The sequence below is a fragment of the Parus major genome, chromosome 23 (genome assembly GCF_001522545.3).
Source record: "Parus major isolate Abel chromosome 23, Parus_major1.1, whole genome shotgun sequence".
NCBI classification, from domain to species: Eukaryota; Metazoa; Chordata; class Aves; order Passeriformes; family Paridae; genus Parus; species Parus major.
The window spans coordinates 1921496-1939843 of record NC_031791.1 but is presented as its reverse complement, the minus strand read 5'-3'; the positions used below and the strand labels follow the sequence as shown (position 1 = coordinate 1939843).

Sequence of the window (18348 nt, the reverse complement as noted above, 5' to 3'; positions counted from 1 at the left end):
GGGAATCCTTCACAGAAACCCTTGGGGAGCAGGGAATCCTTCACCTAAACCCTTGGGGAGCAGGGAATCCCTCACATAAACCCTTGGGAAGCAGGGATCCCTCACAGAAACCCTTGGAGATCAGGGAATCCTTCACAGAAACCCTTGGGGAGCAGGGAATCCCTCACCTAAACCCTTGGGGAGAAGGGAATCCCTCACCTAAACCCTTGGCTTTTTTCTTCTCCTGAGCTTTCTTCTGGTCCCGCTCGCCGCCCTCCTCTCCAGGCCGGAATTCCTCGCTTCCCTTGGTGTTCTCCTTCTCCCCGTTCATCTCGGGGCCGCCCGGCTCCTGCTCCCCGTTCCTGGGGGATTCGCTCCGTCCCTTTTCGGGCTCCTCGGGCTCGGGGGGCTCTCCCTGCCCTCCGTCCTCCCCTGGGTTCTCCTGGCTGGCATCCACACAGTAGGTGTTCAGGATGTCCTCCAGCTGCCGGCTCAGCTCCTCCGAGACGTCGCAGGAGGATTTGGGATCCTCCTGTGTGAGGGGAGCTGGGGGGAAAAACGGGAACACAGAGCTTTGAGCCTCACCCCTCTCACCCTGCTGGGAGCACGCAGGGAATGGGAGGTTTTTTCTGGCTGGACTTGCAGCAGGATAAGCTGTTTTGTTCCGGCTGTGTCTCCAGCCAGCTGCCCTGACAATGGCAGGGCATTCCCAACAGCCTCTCCTTTGATCAGCAGAGCATGACCAAGCCCCTGACATCTGTCAAGAGGGAAAATTCCCCCCCTCTCCCTTTTTTATTTATTTTTTTTTTAAGGAAAGCAGGTTGTGTGTGAGCTTTTTTTTTTCCCCCAGAGGAATTGGCAGCCCGGATCTCCAAGGCTGGGCTTTTTAGCATGACAATGGATTTTTAAACCTGGATAAGAGCAGCTGGATCTCTGGGATCAAACAGGGATGGAGCAGGCAGAACATCCTGGCAGCAGCCAGGAAAGGGGAACTCCTCCAGAGCTGCACCACACACACACACACACAGAAACAGGGAAAAAACCCTGATTTTCTGCCTGGAAAAGCAGGATTTTCTGTCCCTACAAAGAGCTCCATCCAGCAGCCCAGCCTCGTGCAGAAAAAGCAGCTCCCAGGCTCAAACCCACCCTCACACATTCCAGGGAATGCCAGCACTGCCCCCCAGCCATGGGCAGGGACAGAACCCCCCCAGTCTTCCCCCACCTTCGGGGGCAGCTGCAGCCTCTGGTGAATCTCCCTCTTCCAGCCCCATCCCACTGTTTGTTCTGGAAGGATGTGGAGCTGCTTTGGTCTCCACTCCCTGGTTCTTCATCACAGCCTTTCCACCCTCTCAGACTCTGCAGAAACAGAAAGGGAGAGGCTTTAAGGACATCTGGAGGAATTTAGGAGTCGTCAGCCTGGCCTGGGAAGGAAAGAGCCTGTTCTCAGCAGAAGCTCTGTGCTGAGGAAAGCATCTCTTGATTCCCAGACTGTGTCAGGATAATTCCTATTGGCATCCCCTCCTGGAGCAAGGCAGCACCTGCCAACCCACAGAAAACAGAATTTTCCCACCAGGCACAACCCCCTCAGCCCTTTCTACCCTTCCCAACTCTTGGATTTCAAACCTGACCCACAACTCAGAGCTTGCACAGCACAGAGGTCAATTCCTGCTGAACTCCCCTGCTATGGAGAGCCTGAAATCCCAGCTCCTCATCCTCATCCCCTCCACCTCCGACGGCTTTGGATGTTCTCAGCCTCGCCAGCCTCTGGTTATCACACTAATTAGGAGCTGGGGATGCTGATGCTGCTGGGAGGGAGGGAAAGGGGCTGTTCTCACATTACACCGGGGTTCTTGGAAGGAAAACCCGAGGGCACAGCGCCGGCGGAGCCCGGCCCGTGTCACCACCCACGTGCGGGATGTCCGGGACAGCGCCCTTCACCGGCACCTGCCCCGCGCCTCAGGCGCTCCTTTTCCGCCGCTGCAAGCGCGCGGCTCCCGGGGCAGAACCGGGGTTCGGCACCCCGGGAGCCCCCGGCCCACCCGGCCCCGCTCCTCCGCCGCAGCACGGCCCGAGCCGCCCACGGTGCCCCCGTTTCACCGGGAACCGCCAGCTCTGCCCCCCCTCCCCCAGCCCCGCTATCGCCCGCGGTGGAGCCGCTGCCTTCACCCGCGGGTGACCCCCCCGTTAAAGCAGCCCCGCGCTGCCCCCCTCCCCGCACCGCGGTGACGTCACGCCGGTGCCCGCCCGGTGCCCGTGTGGCGGCGGTTGCGGCGGTACCGGCGCTGAGGGAGCGGCTCGGCCCGGGGCCTCCAACGGCCGCGCGTGCGCCCGCCCGCGCCGGCGCCCAATCAGCGCCCGTCGCGCGGGGGCTGCCGGGAAGCACCGGGGAGACGCGGCAACCGCGGCGGGAGGCGCTGGAGGGACTACAGCTCCCGGCGTGCTCCGCGAGAGAGCGCCCACAGAAACTACAGCTCCCGGCATGCTCAGCGCGGAGGTCGCCATAGAAACTACAGCCCCAGGCCTGGGCTGTAGGCTTGGGAAGGAAATGAGGAGGAAGAACGGGGAAAGAAATTGTTTCCTACAGCTACCGCCATGCCTCGGGTAAGAGGGAGGAAAAAAAGGAGGAGAAAAGTGAGGAGAAAGAAACTAGTGCCTACAACTCCCAGCATGCCAGGCACCTGCCCCACCTGGGCCCTACAATTCCCACCCTGCTCCTCGGGGCGGAGGGTAGAAAATGTGCGGAAAAGCAGATGAGGAGAAATAGGAGGAGGAGAAGGAGGAAAGGAAGGAGGCGGGACGGAGAAAAGAAAGGGGGAAACTCTGGCCTACAGCTCCCAGCAGGCCCTGCGCACGGCAGCCCTGAGGACTACAAGTCCCAGCATGCCCCGCGCGATTCCCGCTGGTACCGGGGGCCCCTCCCAAGGTCACCGATTCCCCCCCAGCACCCGCATCACGCCACAGCCGGGCACCGGCACAGGTGGAGTTTATTTGTTCCACAACAAGGGCTCAGCTCCCCCTCCGCACCCCCCGAGTCGCTGTTTGCTCCTGTTTGTAGGGAAATTGTGGCAAAGTCACTCAAAAGGCGCCGAGGGGGCTGAGGGAGCTCCGTGTTCACCCACAGGAGGAGCCCGGGGGGTTTCCAGGTGTGCCCACCTCACAGTGTTTAGTTACACGAATTACACAAATTTCATATATAGTTTTCTCTGTGGCCCAATTAGACAAATATCTCCCTATCTATAATATAAAAAATACAGAGATTTGCCGTTTTTGGAAGTAAAATGTGCATTATCCGACTGTGAGCAGGAGGTAAACCTGAAAACCTGGTGCTGTTGGAGCTTCCATCACCACTGGCAGCTGGAGCCAATCTTCCTCCACCCCAAACCACCCCAAGGCAGGAAAAACCCAGAATTCAGCCCATGTTTCTCATGGAAAATAAAGTATTTCAAGTAAAGATGAAGTTGGGTTTCAGCATTTCAGAGCTCTGAGATCAGTCAGTACAATGCAAACCAAACCTGTGCAACAGCAGCTGTGCTTCCTGCTCCAAAAAAATCCACCCCAGTTCCCATCTTTGGGCTCTTGTTGCTTTTTTTTTTGTTGTTGTTTTTAATCCTTTGAAATACCACTAGCAGTTCTTCAAATCAAACAAAAAAAAATCTAGACAAAGGGAAGCAGCAGGAAAAAAAAACCAAAAACTTCCCAGCAGTGAGAGAACTTCTCATTTTTCTGTCCATTTTCAGTATTTTTCATCAAAGAACTGGTCCTGGGTTCACCAGAACTGTCCACCTGAAGGAGGAAGGCCAGGGCTAAACTTTGCTCTTGGCATATTAAAGAGTCTTTAATAAAGAGTAACATGTGCAAAAAAAAGAGAAAAAAAAAAAAAGGAAAAAGGAAAAAAAAAAAAAAGAAAAATAATTAAAAAAAATTTAAATAGATCAACCCACGTTTTGCAGAATTACTGTGGCCAGAACAGCTCCCTCCTCTCTGTGTCTTTACCCAACCCAAGGCCAGAGTACCCGAGGTAAAAACTGCATTGGGGAGACACCACCACAAAGAAGAAGCCACCAAGAGGTGCCACCTGTCACCTCTGTGTCCATCCTGCCTCCAAAGACAAGGTGAGCAGCAGCCCAAAGGAACAAGGAGCAGAAATTCCCCTTCTCTCCGGGACCGTGGTTTGTGTTGGTAGAGTTTTCCTAACCAGGTGGAATGGGTGTCCAGCCTTCCCAGCCAGGACCAGCAGCTGCTCTCCCATACTTCCCAGAAAGTTTGTGGTGGTTTTTTTGGGGTTTATTTTTTGAGGATTTTCCCCAGGATTATAGCTGGAATCCTTCCATGGGAGCCTCAGATTGCTGGAAGATGTATTGCTGCTGGTTCTCATCCACCTGGGGAGCCACGGCCGCGTCGTCCTCCACCCCAAAGTAGTGCTCAATCAAATCAAAGGCTTTCTGGTAAATCTCCTGGTTCTCGTGGCTCTGGAGGAATTCTATCTTATCCAAACCTTTTGAGGAAAAAAAAAAGTGGAATGGGATGAAACAAATCCACATCTCCATCTTTGAAAGAATTCTATGAGCAGAACACCTAAATCCAACTGTTCCAAAGCTGCCCTTGGATCTCATCACTGCCAAGCAAGTTCAGCTCTTCCAGATGTGCTCCCAGCTGCAGGCTAATCCCAGATTCCAGTGGAATTAAAAATGAGGAATTTGGTAGCTGCAGGGGGTAGGGAGGAGCAGGGCCTGTCCCAGGAGCCTCCAGCTTTCACTGCCCCAATTAAATCCACATTTAGCATTTCTGCTGCACAGAAAGCACCAACGCACAGTGCACCCTCAGGAATTCCAGGAATTATCCTTCCAGGGAGAATCAGGACACTCAGAGTAATGAGAGGGCAAAGCACACTGGCAGCTCACAGGGAGTTTCAGACCAAAATAGGAACTTGCTCCTCCTCAAAGCATCGAGAGGAGGACAGAAAAAAATAAATAATAAATAAAAAAACCCCATCAGCACCAAATTAAGTCACTCCAGGGAAAGGCAAAGTCTCCCTGGATTTCCAGTGTAAAAACTGGGTACAGTCAGAGCCATTTTAGACCCAGAACTGTCACTTTTTATTTAGCTCAGCTCATTATTCCTGGTTAATATTTCCACCTGGTGCAAGCCACGATTTTCAGCTTGGACTCCAGGTCAGAGTTTTAATTCCAAGTATTTTCTCATCACCCACTAAATAAGTTTGAAAAGATTTTGGAACAAATATTGGCCGTTTTGGAATATAATAAACCCTTCAAACAGAGCAGAAAAGCAACCAAGAGACTGCTGCAGTGCCCAAAGCCCCACCTACCATAGGCCTCCTCGATCAGGCTGCAGTAGGGGTTGATCCCAGTCCCATTCTGGTTGGCTTCCTGCTCTCCCAGCCTCAGGATGTTTTCCAGCCCATTCAAGGCCACCAGAACAATCTTGGAGTCCATGACAGTCAGCAGGTCACACAGAGGTTTGATACAACCCAAATTCACCAGGTACCTGCAGAGAGAGAGCAGCACCAGCATCACTGTGTGTTCAGCAGCTGGGAAGCATCACCATTGCTCCACTGGAAAGCAAAGCAAAGAAGTTCCACTGAAATCCAGAAATTTACCTTAAAATACACATTTACTGCTCTGCAAGGTTGATTTTGATCTGTTTATTTGCATTTGTACACAGCCCTGTTTTCAGAAATCTCTTTTTTTTTAAGGAAAGGAGCCACTTTTGAAATCCTGGTGCTACTCAAGTTAAGTCCAGACTAGAATTTAATCTGTCATTAAGTTTGGACATTTAGCCTCAACTACCCAAAGAGAGATGGAGAAAGTTTGGGATTAGATTATCCTCATCCAGAAGGAAATCACAAATTTACAGCCCAGCTCTGCCTGCCTCAGTTACCCTCTAGAATTTCTCCAAATTCCTCCTTTGCCTGGAAATTCCCCTCAAGGCAAAGCTCCCAGGAATTCAGCCAGGGTTCCCCCAGGAGGAGACCCTCAGGGAATACCTGATCTGCTCAGGAGTCCCTCCTGAGGTGGCGTTGGTGATGGCCCAGGCTGCCTCTTTCCTCGTGCGGAATTCTGCTTTCTGCAGGATTTCGATCAGCACCGGGAAAATATTGGCATCTATCACTGCCTGGGAAGAGAGGGCAGGGAGAGGGGTTGGGATTGGCAGCACTTCCCAAAAGGCTTCCCAGCACCTGGAAGAAACCTCCACCTCCATATCCCAACCCTGCAGTGGTTCCTGTGCTTTGTTTTCAGACAAATCCTATTAAATTCCCTAACCAGCACAGCAGGCAATCCCTGGAATTTCATCAATACTGTGGGAATGCTGAAAGCTCTGCTCTGCTTCCCTGTGTAGATCAGGAAAAGGATAATTAAACCTCAACGAGCTCCAGCTCTTCAAAGGGATTGAGGATGGAGAAATAGGGGCTGTATCCCCTCTAATTCCAGTGATCCAACCTGTGGGATTCAATCCATGTGCTGCTGCCACTCCCAATTCTCATTCCCATTTTTCAGCTCTTTTGGCAGCAGCAAATTTGCAAATGACTGCAGAGTAAGAGATGAACCAATCCTAAGGGTCAGGGTGAGGAAAAAGCTGCAAATCCTTAATGCTGAGCTTGGAAGCTGGGATCAGTGCAGGCAGGCTGGAGAAGACTGTACCTGGATTTGTGCTCTGTTCCCTGCTGTGATGTTGGATATGGTCCAGCACGCCTCTTTCCTGATGGATTCCTTGGGACTGCTCAATAAATGGAGGAGGCAAGGCAGGGCTGAGCAGTTTAGAATCACCTTTGGGAGAAAGGAAGCAGAAATGAGATCACCAGTGCCAGGCCCTGCATTCCCTGCAGGAAAATTCCTCTCCTCTCACCTGGGTCTGGATGTCATCCCCTGTTACGATGTTGCCAACTGCTCGAAGTGCTGGGGAGGCCACTTTGTAATCGTTGTGCCTGCAGGAAAATTGTGCCAAGACAAACCCAAATCCATCAGATCCCGGAGATATTCATGATGTTCCCTCCCCATGATCCCATCTGCATGATTTCCTTAGGATTCCACCCCCTGCCATACAGAACATAGGGTAAACTGATCACAGAGCGTATTGCCACTGAAAACAAAGTTGCAACACAGTTTGATCCTTTGCATCCTGACTCCCATCTCCCTTTCCAGATTTTGGAGGAACAAAGCCAGGCTGATTTCTCCTAGCCATTATTCTCTGATTTGCCTCATAACCAGGTTTCCATTTGAAGTTTGAGAGCACACAACACTCTGCAATCATTAAGGAAATCTGGGAAAGGAGAGAGAAAGTTCTTCCCAGCTGTCTCTGTAGTTGGCCCACACTCAAAAAATGGCCAAATTTCAGAAACTTATATGGATAATTTGTCTTTTATCAGTGAATTTATAATTTTTGGGGCAGATGCTGAGACCAAAACAGGTATCTTTTCATAGTCTAGAGAAAAACTGGATAATCTTTGGCTCAGGAAGCCAAGCCAGCAAATTCCAGCTGTGAACCTGCTCCAGGTCAGCTCAAGTGCCTGGATCCCATGTGCACAGGGTGTTTGATGGGATTTGGATGGGTTCTCACTCAGTCTCCTGACAGACACTCACATTAAGAGCTCCACCAGCCTCCTGCACACCCCTGAGTCCACCACAGCCTGGATCTTCTCGTTGGGACCATCGGACAGGTAGGACAGAGCCCAGCACGCGTCTGCCAGCAGGTCAGAGTCACTGTTGAACAACAATCGGGACAACACTGGCAGGCAGGGGGACACCTGCAACAACAGCCACCACCCAGGGTTAGTCACCAGGCCAGGACCACCACACCTGCAGGAAAACACCTCCTGCTCGTGCTGACTGCCCAGATAAAATCCTGGATGGCCACAGATCCCTTCTCCCAGTCAGCAGCTCCTCATCAGCACCCAAAGCCACCTCAAGAGCTTTGTTGCTGCACTCAAATGACACTGAGGAATTCCACTGAGCTTTGGGAGTTCCTGTAAGAGTTCTGCTCCATTTCTGACTCTCAGTATTTGGACCAGTACACCTCAATAAGTGGATTTATATTTAATTTATTATATTTGATTTATTTCACTTAATTCAGATTTCACCCCTCACCACAGGCTTCCCAGCTTTGCTATGTGAAGTTTCACTTAAAAGAAGTGAAAACACGCTGATTTAAAATGTTTTTGTGTAGCCAAAGGAGGATGAGATACCTGGAAAGCCAGCAGGACCTTTAGTTAGGTTCCCTGGACATGGAAAAGGAAGATACCACAACTCACAGGAGTTTTTAAAATGGTTTTTAGCATTTCCAGGTCTCAGAATTGGCCATCATTGAAGACTCAAAATTCCAGAGTTCATAAGAAAATGGTTGAGAGAAACTTTCTAGGGAAGCCTGGGCCTGTACCTTATTTGAGGGGTCCCAGCAAAAAAGTTGGGAAAAATTAAATATCCAGATCAACCTGAGCAGGAAAAACCTCAACCCTGTGCCCTCCTCAAGTTCAACAGTCCAAAATAACCTAAACATCTTCACTGGGTGTCTCCCCAGCACCTGGCTGCCAACAAGGCATTTCTTCTCACCTTCTCAAATTCAGGAGGTGGACTCTTTCCTCTGCACAGGTTGGACAAGGCCCAGACAGCATTTCGTGTCATTGTCAGCCTGGTGGATGTGGTGAGGAGCCTGAACAGAGAATTACCAGGGGTTATTGTCCTTGAAGTGTAAGCAGAGGGAACCAAAAGAATTAAAACATTTAGTTCCAATTCCAATTTATCCATCACCAGAAACCAAGTGATACAAACTGCTCAGTCTGAGCTCAGGGTGAGTCCTGTGGGGTGAGGGGTCAGGCTGAGCCCTGGCTGACACCAGAAGCAGCAACACCAGCCACCTGGGACAAAGCCACACTTTTCCAGGGTGGGATGAAGATTAATTCTTGCCAGGAAAACAAGAGCCCAGGCCTGACATATCCACATTATCACAGTGCTAAGGGAGGTGGTGTGAGAGACCTGACTCCAATCCCAACAAACCCACAGCCCAAGCAGAGAGCAGGAGCTGAGGGACACCCTGTGACTCCAGAAGGAGCAGCACCCACCTCACCCCCAGAGCAGTGTGAAGGAATGTCATCCACAGATTCCCTCTCCTCTGCACCAGAGGTTTGATTCCCAGGGATCCCACACTGCCAGGGAATCTGTGGGTCCCTCTCCAACACTGCTGCCCTGGCACAATGGGAATCCCACAACTCCTCATGGCTACTCACATTAATAAGGGAGGAAGAATGGCACAGTTAAGGACATAATCTCTACACACAGAGCTGTCTCCAGCAATGTTCCCCAAGGCCCAGACAGCCTGAAAGGAAACAGCAACAGTTTTAGCATCCAGTTTCTAACAGGGAGAAGCAGGCAGTGTGCTGAGAAAGCATTTTTCCTGTAATTCCAGGCAGTTGGGATCACTCAATTTAAGCACTGCATTTTTAACATGAAATTTACTCTGAAATCCCAGAGCAAGGAGTGATCCTTACCTGCTCCTGAACGTCCTCAAAGTCAGAGTTTAAGAGCTCTATAAATATGGGAACTGCCCCAGCCTCAATGACTATTTTGGTTTGTTGGGAAGTCCCCGAGGCGATGTTCGTCAGGGCCCACGCAGCCTCAAACTGAAAGGAGTGACAAATAAAATAAAATAAAATATAATAAAAGCAGCCTGATTCAGCAAAATAGCTCTCATTACATTCTGCCTACAATTCTGCTACAAAGGTTTTGTGAAAGGAAGAGAGCACCTCGATACTCAAAGGATTTTATTTTCTTGAGCAATAAAAGAGTCACAGCTCCTCAAAGGATGAGCAAGAAACGTCACCAAAATGTCATTTCTCCTCCACAACCACTTCCCAGCAAGAAAAGTGAAGGCAAAGAGTGCAGAAACACACAAAATAGGAATTTTTTTGTATTTCATCCAACATCCCAAAGATGCTCTGAGTTCACGGGAAGCTGAATGGAATTTCCCTGCTTTTGCTTCTCTTTTTGTGGTTTAAAATCAGATTTCCATCCAGTTCTTCTGGAAATTAAGCCCCTCTGGCCAGAGGGCAGGGAGAAAGAGGAAAGCAGTCACCAACATGGATCAAATTCCATGTATGGAAGTCTCTTTAACCCCTCCAAAGAAACCAGGACTTATTACCAAGCTGGAAGGAATCTCAGGAAGCCACCCAGGCCTTCCCTCAGCCCCAGGCAGGATCAGCACTGGCCAAACCCATTTCTAACATTTCCTGGCCTCTACTTAAAAGCCTCCAGCAATGGAGGTTTTTCTTCCCACAGGTTTATCCCATGGCTCCAGCAGCTCCCAGCAGAAATATCAGCTACAGGAAGGCCAAAATCTCTTCAGCTGCAGCTGAATTAGGTGATTTTTGCCAGAATTTTTCAATAATTTCATTCAGAGCAATTTATTTTTTTTTTGCCTAAGCATTACAGAGTTTTGTCTTTTATAGATCACATACACTGCATTTCTGGGGTTCAAAATATCATTTTCCCCCAACAGCACCTGTGGGTTCACAGGTTAAAACAGCTGCACACCCTGAAGAATTGATAATAGAATCTCCTTTACCTGTAATGTGCAATTTTCACTTCTTTTCAGAAACTCCACGAATCTCTCCACCACTCCCTGAGTGTTTATCACCTCATCTATTGGAGGATTTGGCTCTGAAACAGCAAGGCAGTGTCAGGGAGTGAACAGGCCTCATGCAGGGAAGTAACAAGCCTCAAGTGTTAATTTAATTATCTCAAACTGGACTGAACCCAGCAGGACAGCTTGGCAGAGTCATTTTCTGTACAAATCACACAGCAGACAATCATCAGCAATACAAGAGATTATCCATTTCTAGATTATGGATGGTTTTTTTCCCCAACTGCAAAGCTTTTGTGCACAAACCCTTCTAAAGGCAGGATCTCTGTTGGATCCTGGGGTAGGGATGAGTTATTTTTACCTTTGGAGAGTAATTTCCTGAATTTCTGAGTGGTTGCTAGCTGTAGGTCAGGGTCATCTGAGAAAAGCATCTCCACCATCTCTCCTGTGATCAATCCCTCCTGAAAAGATGCAGAGGAGAAGAGAGAAATGGTTTTATTGCAGACTGAGACTATTTCAGGCACCACAGACAAGACATCCTGCCATGATCTGGGCTCAGCCAGAAACACAAGGATTCAAAATTGGGGATCCCAGCACAGCACTGAATTCCTGACAGAGTCTTCCAGGACATTTCCAACACTGGTGGGGGGAATGGGATAAAAGGGGAGGACTCTGGAGGAGGATTTTGAACATGCAGCTGGGAATAACCCTTGATAAACCAGAGTGAGCAGCAGGACAGGGATTCCCTGGCATGGGCTGAGCTTTGCAGGGCTCCACTTGTGTCCCTCTGGAACTCCCAGGAATAAATTTTCCCCTCAAGAGTAAATTTCCTCTTTACGTTTTAGCCAAGGCTTTGTGGCTGTTCCAGCTGCCTGCACCAACTTACACAAACATTCTTCAAAGTAAGGGAATAAAAACCTTGGAATTTGGCAGTTCCATGCAATCACACAATCCCAGGATGGTTTGGGTTGGAAGGAGCTTAGAGCTCATCCAGTTCCACCCCCTGCCAAGGGCAGGGACATCTTTCACTATCCCAGAGTGCTCCAACCCCCATCCAACCTGGGAAAATTCCAGGGATGGGGCAGCCACAGCTTCTCTGGGAATCTCTGCAGGGCCTCACCAAAGCATTAAATCTGTCTGAAGGCACCTTACCCCACACGTTGTGGAAGTAACATAGGAATCCACCAGGAGACTGTCAAACATGGAGTCATCCTCATTGATCAACTCCACATTCCTTCTTTTGAAGAGCTGGTGGGGACCAAAACACAGAGATTGTTATTAGAAAGTGAGGATGAACAGGCTCCACAACTCGACATTCTTGTTCCTCAACCAACATCCTTCCTGGAGTGAACCTGAGTAAAAAGTGGTCATTAACAGCAGCTCTGCACTCTCAGGATTAGTCTGGCACACAAATCTGCTAAGTCTTGCCCTCAAATATGCAAATGCCCAAATCACTGAGCCACAGGGGCAGGCAAATGCAGAATTTGATCAAAATCAGGAAAAAGCAGCTTGGATAAGGTAGCTAATAAAGCAAATATTTAGTTCCACACACATCACTTGGGAATCACCTCGTGCTTCCAAAAAAGAAATACACTCAGGGTTAAGAAATACATGCAGGCCATACTTTCACTTGCTCTTCCTGTTTCTCCAGGAAATAATCTCATTCACTAATTATATCTAAAAAAACCCACCACCACCACCTTTAAAATCAAGGATCTGTGAACAAAAGAAAAAAAGAAACCCTGAGTAGCCCAAGAACAAAATGCTTGGAAAGCTCTCCACGTGAGCAGGGCCCAGAGGGAAAAAAAAGAGAAAAAAAAGCAAGATCTCAGTTAGAAATTAAAAAATAAGGACTGTCAACAAACTTTAATGCACAGATCCTTGAAGATTCCAGTTGGGCAGCAGCACGGTGTGGGCTGTGGGAAGGCTGAACACAACCTGCTCAGGGTGACAGCTACCTGCTGCTCTCGTTTCTGTTTGCGCAGCTGAATCCCTTCCTCTTCTCTCCTCCGGCGCATTTCTTCGGGATTTAGGGCTTTGTTCTTGTAGCTCTTCATTCGATAGTTTTCTGTGAAAACAGGAGGAATTCTGCCTCAGGGTTCCTGTCACTGATTCTGTGTGTCCTTCCCATATGCACAAAGCATGGAATAACCAGGTGAAACACATTTATTTGCTCCCAGTGCCTTTGGTTTTTAGCAGGAATTTTTATTTCCCTGCTATCAGCACGGCATTTTTTTCCCAGACATTTTTTTTCCCAGAGAGCAAAAACACAACAGGATGAAGGCATGGAGTTTATAACAACAACAAAGCAGAGCTGTAGGTGAGGGACAGGCCATGTGTGTCCCACCAGGTGTTCAGGACCTGACCTACTTCTGCTGCTGTTTCAGAGCTGACAAATGCAGCAATTCCAACCTGATTCCTCCCGAGTTTCCCTCCCAGCCAGGGAAGGGATACTCCAGTTTCTGGCACAGCTGAAGGCAGCCAGGGCCAAGCTGTAACTGAAGTATGGGAGGATAAAACCTCTCACTGCTTCAGCTGGAACCCACTGCTTTAAGCATGGCAAAACTCCCCAAATTCTCCCATTTCTGACATTATTTCTGCCTTTCTCAGGATAAACCTGAGACACAACTCGCCCTGAACCAAGTTACTCCTCCAGAACTCATTAGAAAACAAATATTTTTGGTTTTTTTTCCCAGCTGCTAAGGGCAGGTGGAAGTTTGAAGTTTTATCTGTTCCTCATTTCAAGCCTGAGGCACCCTCAGCCCTGTGGCTCACAGAAAGTTTCAGTCCCACTTATCAACTGCCTCCAGCCACCCTGGAACCCTTCCAAAATCAACTGGAGAACTGTCAGACACAAAATCCACAGCCAACCCAAGAAAAAACACCTACTAAATACAAATATCCAGCTTTTCATTACTAAGGAGGGAGAGAAAAAATAACTGGGAAAAAAACAATATTTTAACAGGAGAGGAAACAAAATACTTTCAGTTCTATGATTTCCCAATACCAGCTAAAAATACACCAAAAAAAGAGAAAAATCTACAGCCTTTAGTGGTTTATATCTTACCATAAAATAGCCAGGTGTCACCTAGATATAGATTTTAATTCAGAAAATATGTTTAAGCACCACTGTTATGTTTTTATTTTTATTTCCACCCTATTGTGGCTCATGCAGCCACAAGGAAGAGTAAGAGTTGACAGCTTAGTCCTCCAAACAATTTAAGAATTTTAATCCTCGTTTTGGAAAGCAAAGCCTCCAATTAAAAGGTGGTTTTGAAGAAAAGGAGGAAGGAAAAGTGAGGATACACAGGATTACCAGGCAGTCACATAAATAGCCAAGTGACACATGAGAGTTCAGCTGCCTCCAAACTCAGCTGTGCCAGAAAGAGCCAGACTCAGGAACACTCAGCACCTTGTCCTTTAAGGTTTGGTGGTTTTTTTATCCCAGAGCATCAAGAACTGTGATCCTGCAGGGAAATCCCAAGGATAACTCTTCAGGGTTGGTTGTCACCAAATTCCCTGGTTTTTCTCCCACAGTTTATCCCTGCAGATGGTTTCCATTGGTTTTTCCCAGCCCATCATCTCTGGCAATGCTTTAATGGCAGGAGAATGCTGATTTGGGACATTCCACCCCATTTCCATGGCAATGGGTGTGAGAAATGCAGGATTGGGACCTCCCAGTGAGCTCCTGACTCAGGAATTAAACACAGCAGGACAAATTCTGTGTTTGGAATGTTTCAGTACCAAACATCCAGCTCATTTTTGTTAACTCTAAACTCCAATTAAATCGGTGGGAATATTCCCAAAGCCATTAATCAGGATCTGGGAGCACCTGGGCTGTCAGGAATGGGGAAGGAATCCTCTGCTCCTAAGCAATTGATGCAGGGAAGAGACTCCAGCCACAGATTTTCATTTTACTCTGGAAATTTTTGCTTTTACAGAAGGTCCAGTGGACACTGAACTAAAATCCTCAGAGTTCACTCAAGAAAACAACAAATCTTGCAAGATCCATTCAATTTTAAGAAGTTCTGATCCAGCTTGGACAAAACATCTCTTCTGCTTTAGGAATCCCACAGTTCCCCAAGTTGTGCCTTTTGTATCTCCCTGGATTAGCAAACTTCATTCATAGCTCCAGGAAAAAATAATAATAATAAAAAAAAATCAGTATTTGCATTTAAAACTTAAGGCTGAAACTGAACTGAACAACACCTTCCCAATTTCCTGTGCAAATAAAAACCCCTCAGGAGCTGGAAGAAATTTGGACCCTCTTGGCTTCACTCAAGGGAAAAAAAATCCTCCAGCTGTCACGAAGTTACAAATCCAAGCTGCCACACTCATAAACTGGAGGATGAGAAGGTATTTACCACTCAAAAGAAAGGAAAAACTGGGTTAAAGTTTGATTTTGAAGGCTCAGCAGGGCACTCAAATCCCTGTAAAGCCACTACAAGCTATGGCAGGAAACTCTAATTCCACAGTTGTTACTTTAACAGCTTCTGGATGTTCCTGGATCAGGAATCCAACCCTGCCTCTTCCCAATTTTCTGCAAGAAGCTTTTGCTTCCAACATTTTATTCAGCTGCTGATTAAAGCCTGGGAGCTGAGTCACTGCAGGACTTGTGCTGCTGAGTCAGGGCGAGCTGAGCCTGCACTGTGAGACCTGACACGGCTCTTTTGAAGCCAAAACGCCCTTTCCCACAGGGAATATTCCACAGGGAATCTTCCAAAGGTGGCTGGGACACACAGCCCGGCCAGGAGGGCTGACAGCTGCTCTTTGCAGTGGGGAATTATGCAAGTGTAAATAAATACACTTGAGGAACTTCATCAGCACTAATCTGTCAATTAGTGCCTGCTGGGGGCATTCCCAGCTCTTAAGTGACCTCCAAAGGCCCTTTCCATCCAAGTTTTCACTGGGATGGGATGAAGTTGGTGATTTATAATTTAAACTCCTCTAAATTAGTCATACTGCAACAAAATAAATGAAATGAACTGCTGGAGTTCATGGGGCAAACCTCATTCCTCATATTTCTCCACTTCCCTGAAATCCCAGAGGATCCTCCCATCTCTTCCTAACTTAATTAACATCTCCAGAGGATTCTCCTAGGAAAAAAAAATGTGTCCAGAACAACTTTATTAAGTGGATTGAAACCCTAGAAAAAGAAGACTAAATCATCTGTACTACTTAAATAGAAATCAAATTAATAAACACATAAAATGTGTAAAAAGACAGCTCTGAGCTGCTATCAGAAATCAGTCAAAACCACATTTTTTTTTACTGTCACCAATAGTTTAGCAGTGAATTAATAGAATAAAATAAAAGGAAAAAATTCACTTTGTTTGCTCAGAAGACAGAGCAAACAAAGCTAAACAGGAGAACAACTACCAAAAAAAACCCTGAAATTTCACATTTAAACCCTGGAAAAGCAGGGGAATTCTGCTGTGCTGACACTAGGGCAGGGCTGGTTTGTTCTCACAGGGGTTATTGGAGTGTTTGGCACCACCAAAGTCCCGCAGAGGCTCTTCCAGAGCTGTCTTGGAGCAGCCTGGCCCCGTCCCTGGGCTCTGGGACACGCTGTGCTGGTAAATCCCTGAGCCCCGCAGTTATTTTGGCTCGTTCAGCTCCCGGCAGCCAGGGATGTGATATCACCACTGGAATGTGCAGTGCTGGGAGGGGGAAGGGAGAGGCAGAAATTCTCTTTGGGGGAAATTCACTCTCAAGGCAGCATTTGCTTCTCGTTCCCGAGGGTCAAGAGAAGATTAGGAAGCCTTTTGGAATGTCCCTGCCCTGATGGAAAAAGAACCCAGCAACTCCTCAATCCAGTTCTCAATGTTTCCTCCTCCTGATTTGATTTTTTTCATCCCAAAATTTGAGGGCTTTAAGTTCTCTTCTGGTTTATCCATTCTGAATACTCAGATTTCCTTTAAAAATAGACTGATCAAGCACAAGTGTCAGCTGAGAGTCGCTTGGAACGGTCCCTAAAACAGGGAAAAACTTTAACTGAACCCACTCAAACTCAACCCAGGAAAGTTAGGGATTAAAACCAACCAGAAACACTCAGAGATAATTACAGAGGGATATAAAATTCCAAAGAAATCCATCCCTTCCAACGTGTGCTTTGCCTCAGAAACAAACAGGACTGTGTGATTTGCTAAGCAGATTTATCTGGACCTCACCAGCCCCAGAACTGAAAGGCTGAAGGAATCAGGATTTCCCTCTTGCAGGATTTTAATGATGAAAGTCTCCCCCTTGACAAAGTTCATGTTTGCTCTCCTGAACTAAAGCAAACAAAGCCAATTAACTGTTAAATTCATCAGCCACGGGGGTTTTATTAAGAATTGAGCATTAATACTGCTCCATGGGTTGAACCAAGATGTCATTTGCATGGCAAATAAGAAACAAACTAATGATAATTTCCAACAGTATCATTAACTTGAAAAGAAAGAAAAAAACAGCCTTAGCTTGTTTCAAAATAATTCAAACACAGAGGATATTAAACTCTTACAGTGGTGGGAAGAAGGAGAAGCTTCTGTGCACAAAATTCTCAGCTTCACATAAAACTTCTCCAAGAGTCTCCAGACATTCCTGCCAGGCCCCAGGACATTTTTCTCCTTGGAGCTGCCAGCCCAGGTTTTACATCTCAAGCCATAAATTAAGATTTCAAAGCTGTTCAGGGCTGGGAGGTGCAGCAGCCACACACAGATGTGGTCACTGACTTCTCCTGGAACACCACAGGAGGATTTGGAGGCAGCAGAAAAGTTCCTGATGAGATCCCAACAAGCAAGATCCCACCTCACAGGGCATTTCTGAAGCTTCACTGAATGCCTGGTTTGGAAGGAGCTGAAAGCTCATCCAGTGCCACCCCTGCCATAGGAGGGAAATCTTCCACTGTCCCAGGTTGAATTATCAACCTATTATTATTATCCTATTATTGCTGGGAATTATCCCAGCCCTGTCCAACCTGGCCTGGGATAATTCCAGGGTTGGGGCAGTCCCAGGGAAGAATTTCTTCCCAATATCCAACCTAAATTTGCCACTTTAAATCCATTAAGCTTCTGAAACAGCTCTGGCTAAAAAAAGATATTGCAGGTGAAAAGTGGAAACATTTAAATCTTTATTTCCACAAGATCCTCAGTCAATTTGAAGGAAAACACAGCTGCTACAGGCTTGGCTTTTCTACTTCATCCTTCCAAACCCTGTCTTCCTACAGGAATCCTTTAAAAAGAAAAAAACCCAAACCAAACCAAACAAAAAAAAAAATCAAACAAAAACAAAACAAAACAAAAAAACCAAAAAAAAAAGGCCGCCTCTCCTCCCCGAGCTGGGACCTCCCACATCAGGCACATCCAAACAAAACGCTTCTGAAATTAAAGTTCTTTTTGAAGGGGTAACACTGAGCCGGGATTTATTTGCAGGGGACAGAGACCTGCCTGCAAGAGGTGACACTCCTTCCCATCAGTGTCCTGTCACCCGCGGTGACACAGGGACAGCACGTGCACAGCGACACTGAGGGCTCAAGCTTTGCTTTAATCAAAGTCACAACAACCAAAGCCTCAGATTTCCCAATCCGAAAGGTTATCAGACCTGCGAAGAGGTTTGTTGGATTCTCACTTGAGAGGTCAGAATTGAAACGGAGCAGAGATGTGACAGCCGGGGTCAGCCCGGTGAGGCTTCAACAGCAGCAGGAACAGCCCAAATAGCCCAAAGTTCCAGCGCTGACAGCCCCAAACCGGACTCTGAGAGCTCTCCCGAGCCAAGCCCGGGGTTCTGCAGCACTGACACCCC

General features: G+C 47.7%; 2 protein-coding genes and 1 long non-coding RNA gene across 8 annotated transcripts in view; 1 reads left to right on the top strand and 2 right to left on the bottom strand.

The window, feature by feature from the left end:
- The window catches only part of TXLNA (taxilin alpha), an 8955-nt gene extending 6742 nt beyond the window's left edge, over positions 1-2213 (bottom strand). Inside the window, exons 1-3 of one of the 3 annotated variants that reach the window (XM_015649096.2) lie at positions 2198-2213; positions 1202-1335; positions 199-525 (exon numbers count right to left, since the gene is read on the bottom strand). In XM_015649096.2, the coding sequence (XP_015504582.1) occupies positions 199-525; positions 1202-1310 (436 nt within the window). In that variant the 5' untranslated portion in view covers positions 1311-1335; positions 2198-2213. Of the gene's footprint in view, positions 1-198; positions 526-1125; positions 1151-1201; positions 1336-1814; positions 1997-2197 lie in introns of those variants that run through there. The other 2 variants (XM_015649095.3, XM_019008847.1) reach the window with 2 other exon arrangements.
- On the top strand, positions 2204-15794 carry LOC117245424. Its single transcript, XR_004500108.1, has 2 exons — positions 2204-2580; positions 14511-15794. It is a non-coding gene; the product is annotated as an uncharacterized LOC117245424 (long non-coding RNA).
- Positions 2946-18348, bottom strand: part of KPNA6 (karyopherin subunit alpha 6) — an 18279-nt gene continuing 2876 nt past the window's right edge. Inside the window, exons 1-14 of one of the 4 annotated variants that reach the window (XM_033519487.1) lie at positions 18148-18342; positions 12435-12637; positions 11722-11817; positions 10931-11030; positions 10552-10646; positions 9479-9610; positions 9218-9306; positions 8544-8643; positions 7578-7741; positions 6844-6922; positions 6639-6764; positions 5984-6111; positions 5306-5484; positions 2946-4474 (exon numbers count right to left, since the gene is read on the bottom strand). In XM_033519487.1, the coding sequence (XP_033375378.1) occupies positions 4290-4474; positions 5306-5484; positions 5984-6111; positions 6639-6764; positions 6844-6922; positions 7578-7741; positions 8544-8643; positions 9218-9306; positions 9479-9610; positions 10552-10646; positions 10931-11030; positions 11722-11817; positions 12435-12626 (1665 nt within the window). In that variant the 5' untranslated portion in view covers positions 12627-12637; positions 18148-18342 and the 3' untranslated portion in view covers positions 2946-4289. Of the gene's footprint in view, positions 4475-5305; positions 5485-5983; positions 6112-6638; positions 6765-6843; positions 6923-7577; positions 7742-8543; positions 8644-9217; positions 9307-9478; positions 9611-10551; positions 10647-10930; positions 11031-11721; positions 11818-12434; positions 12638-12981; positions 13208-18147; positions 18343-18348 lie in introns of those variants that run through there. The other 3 variants (XM_015649093.2, XM_033519486.1, XM_015649092.2) reach the window with 3 other exon arrangements.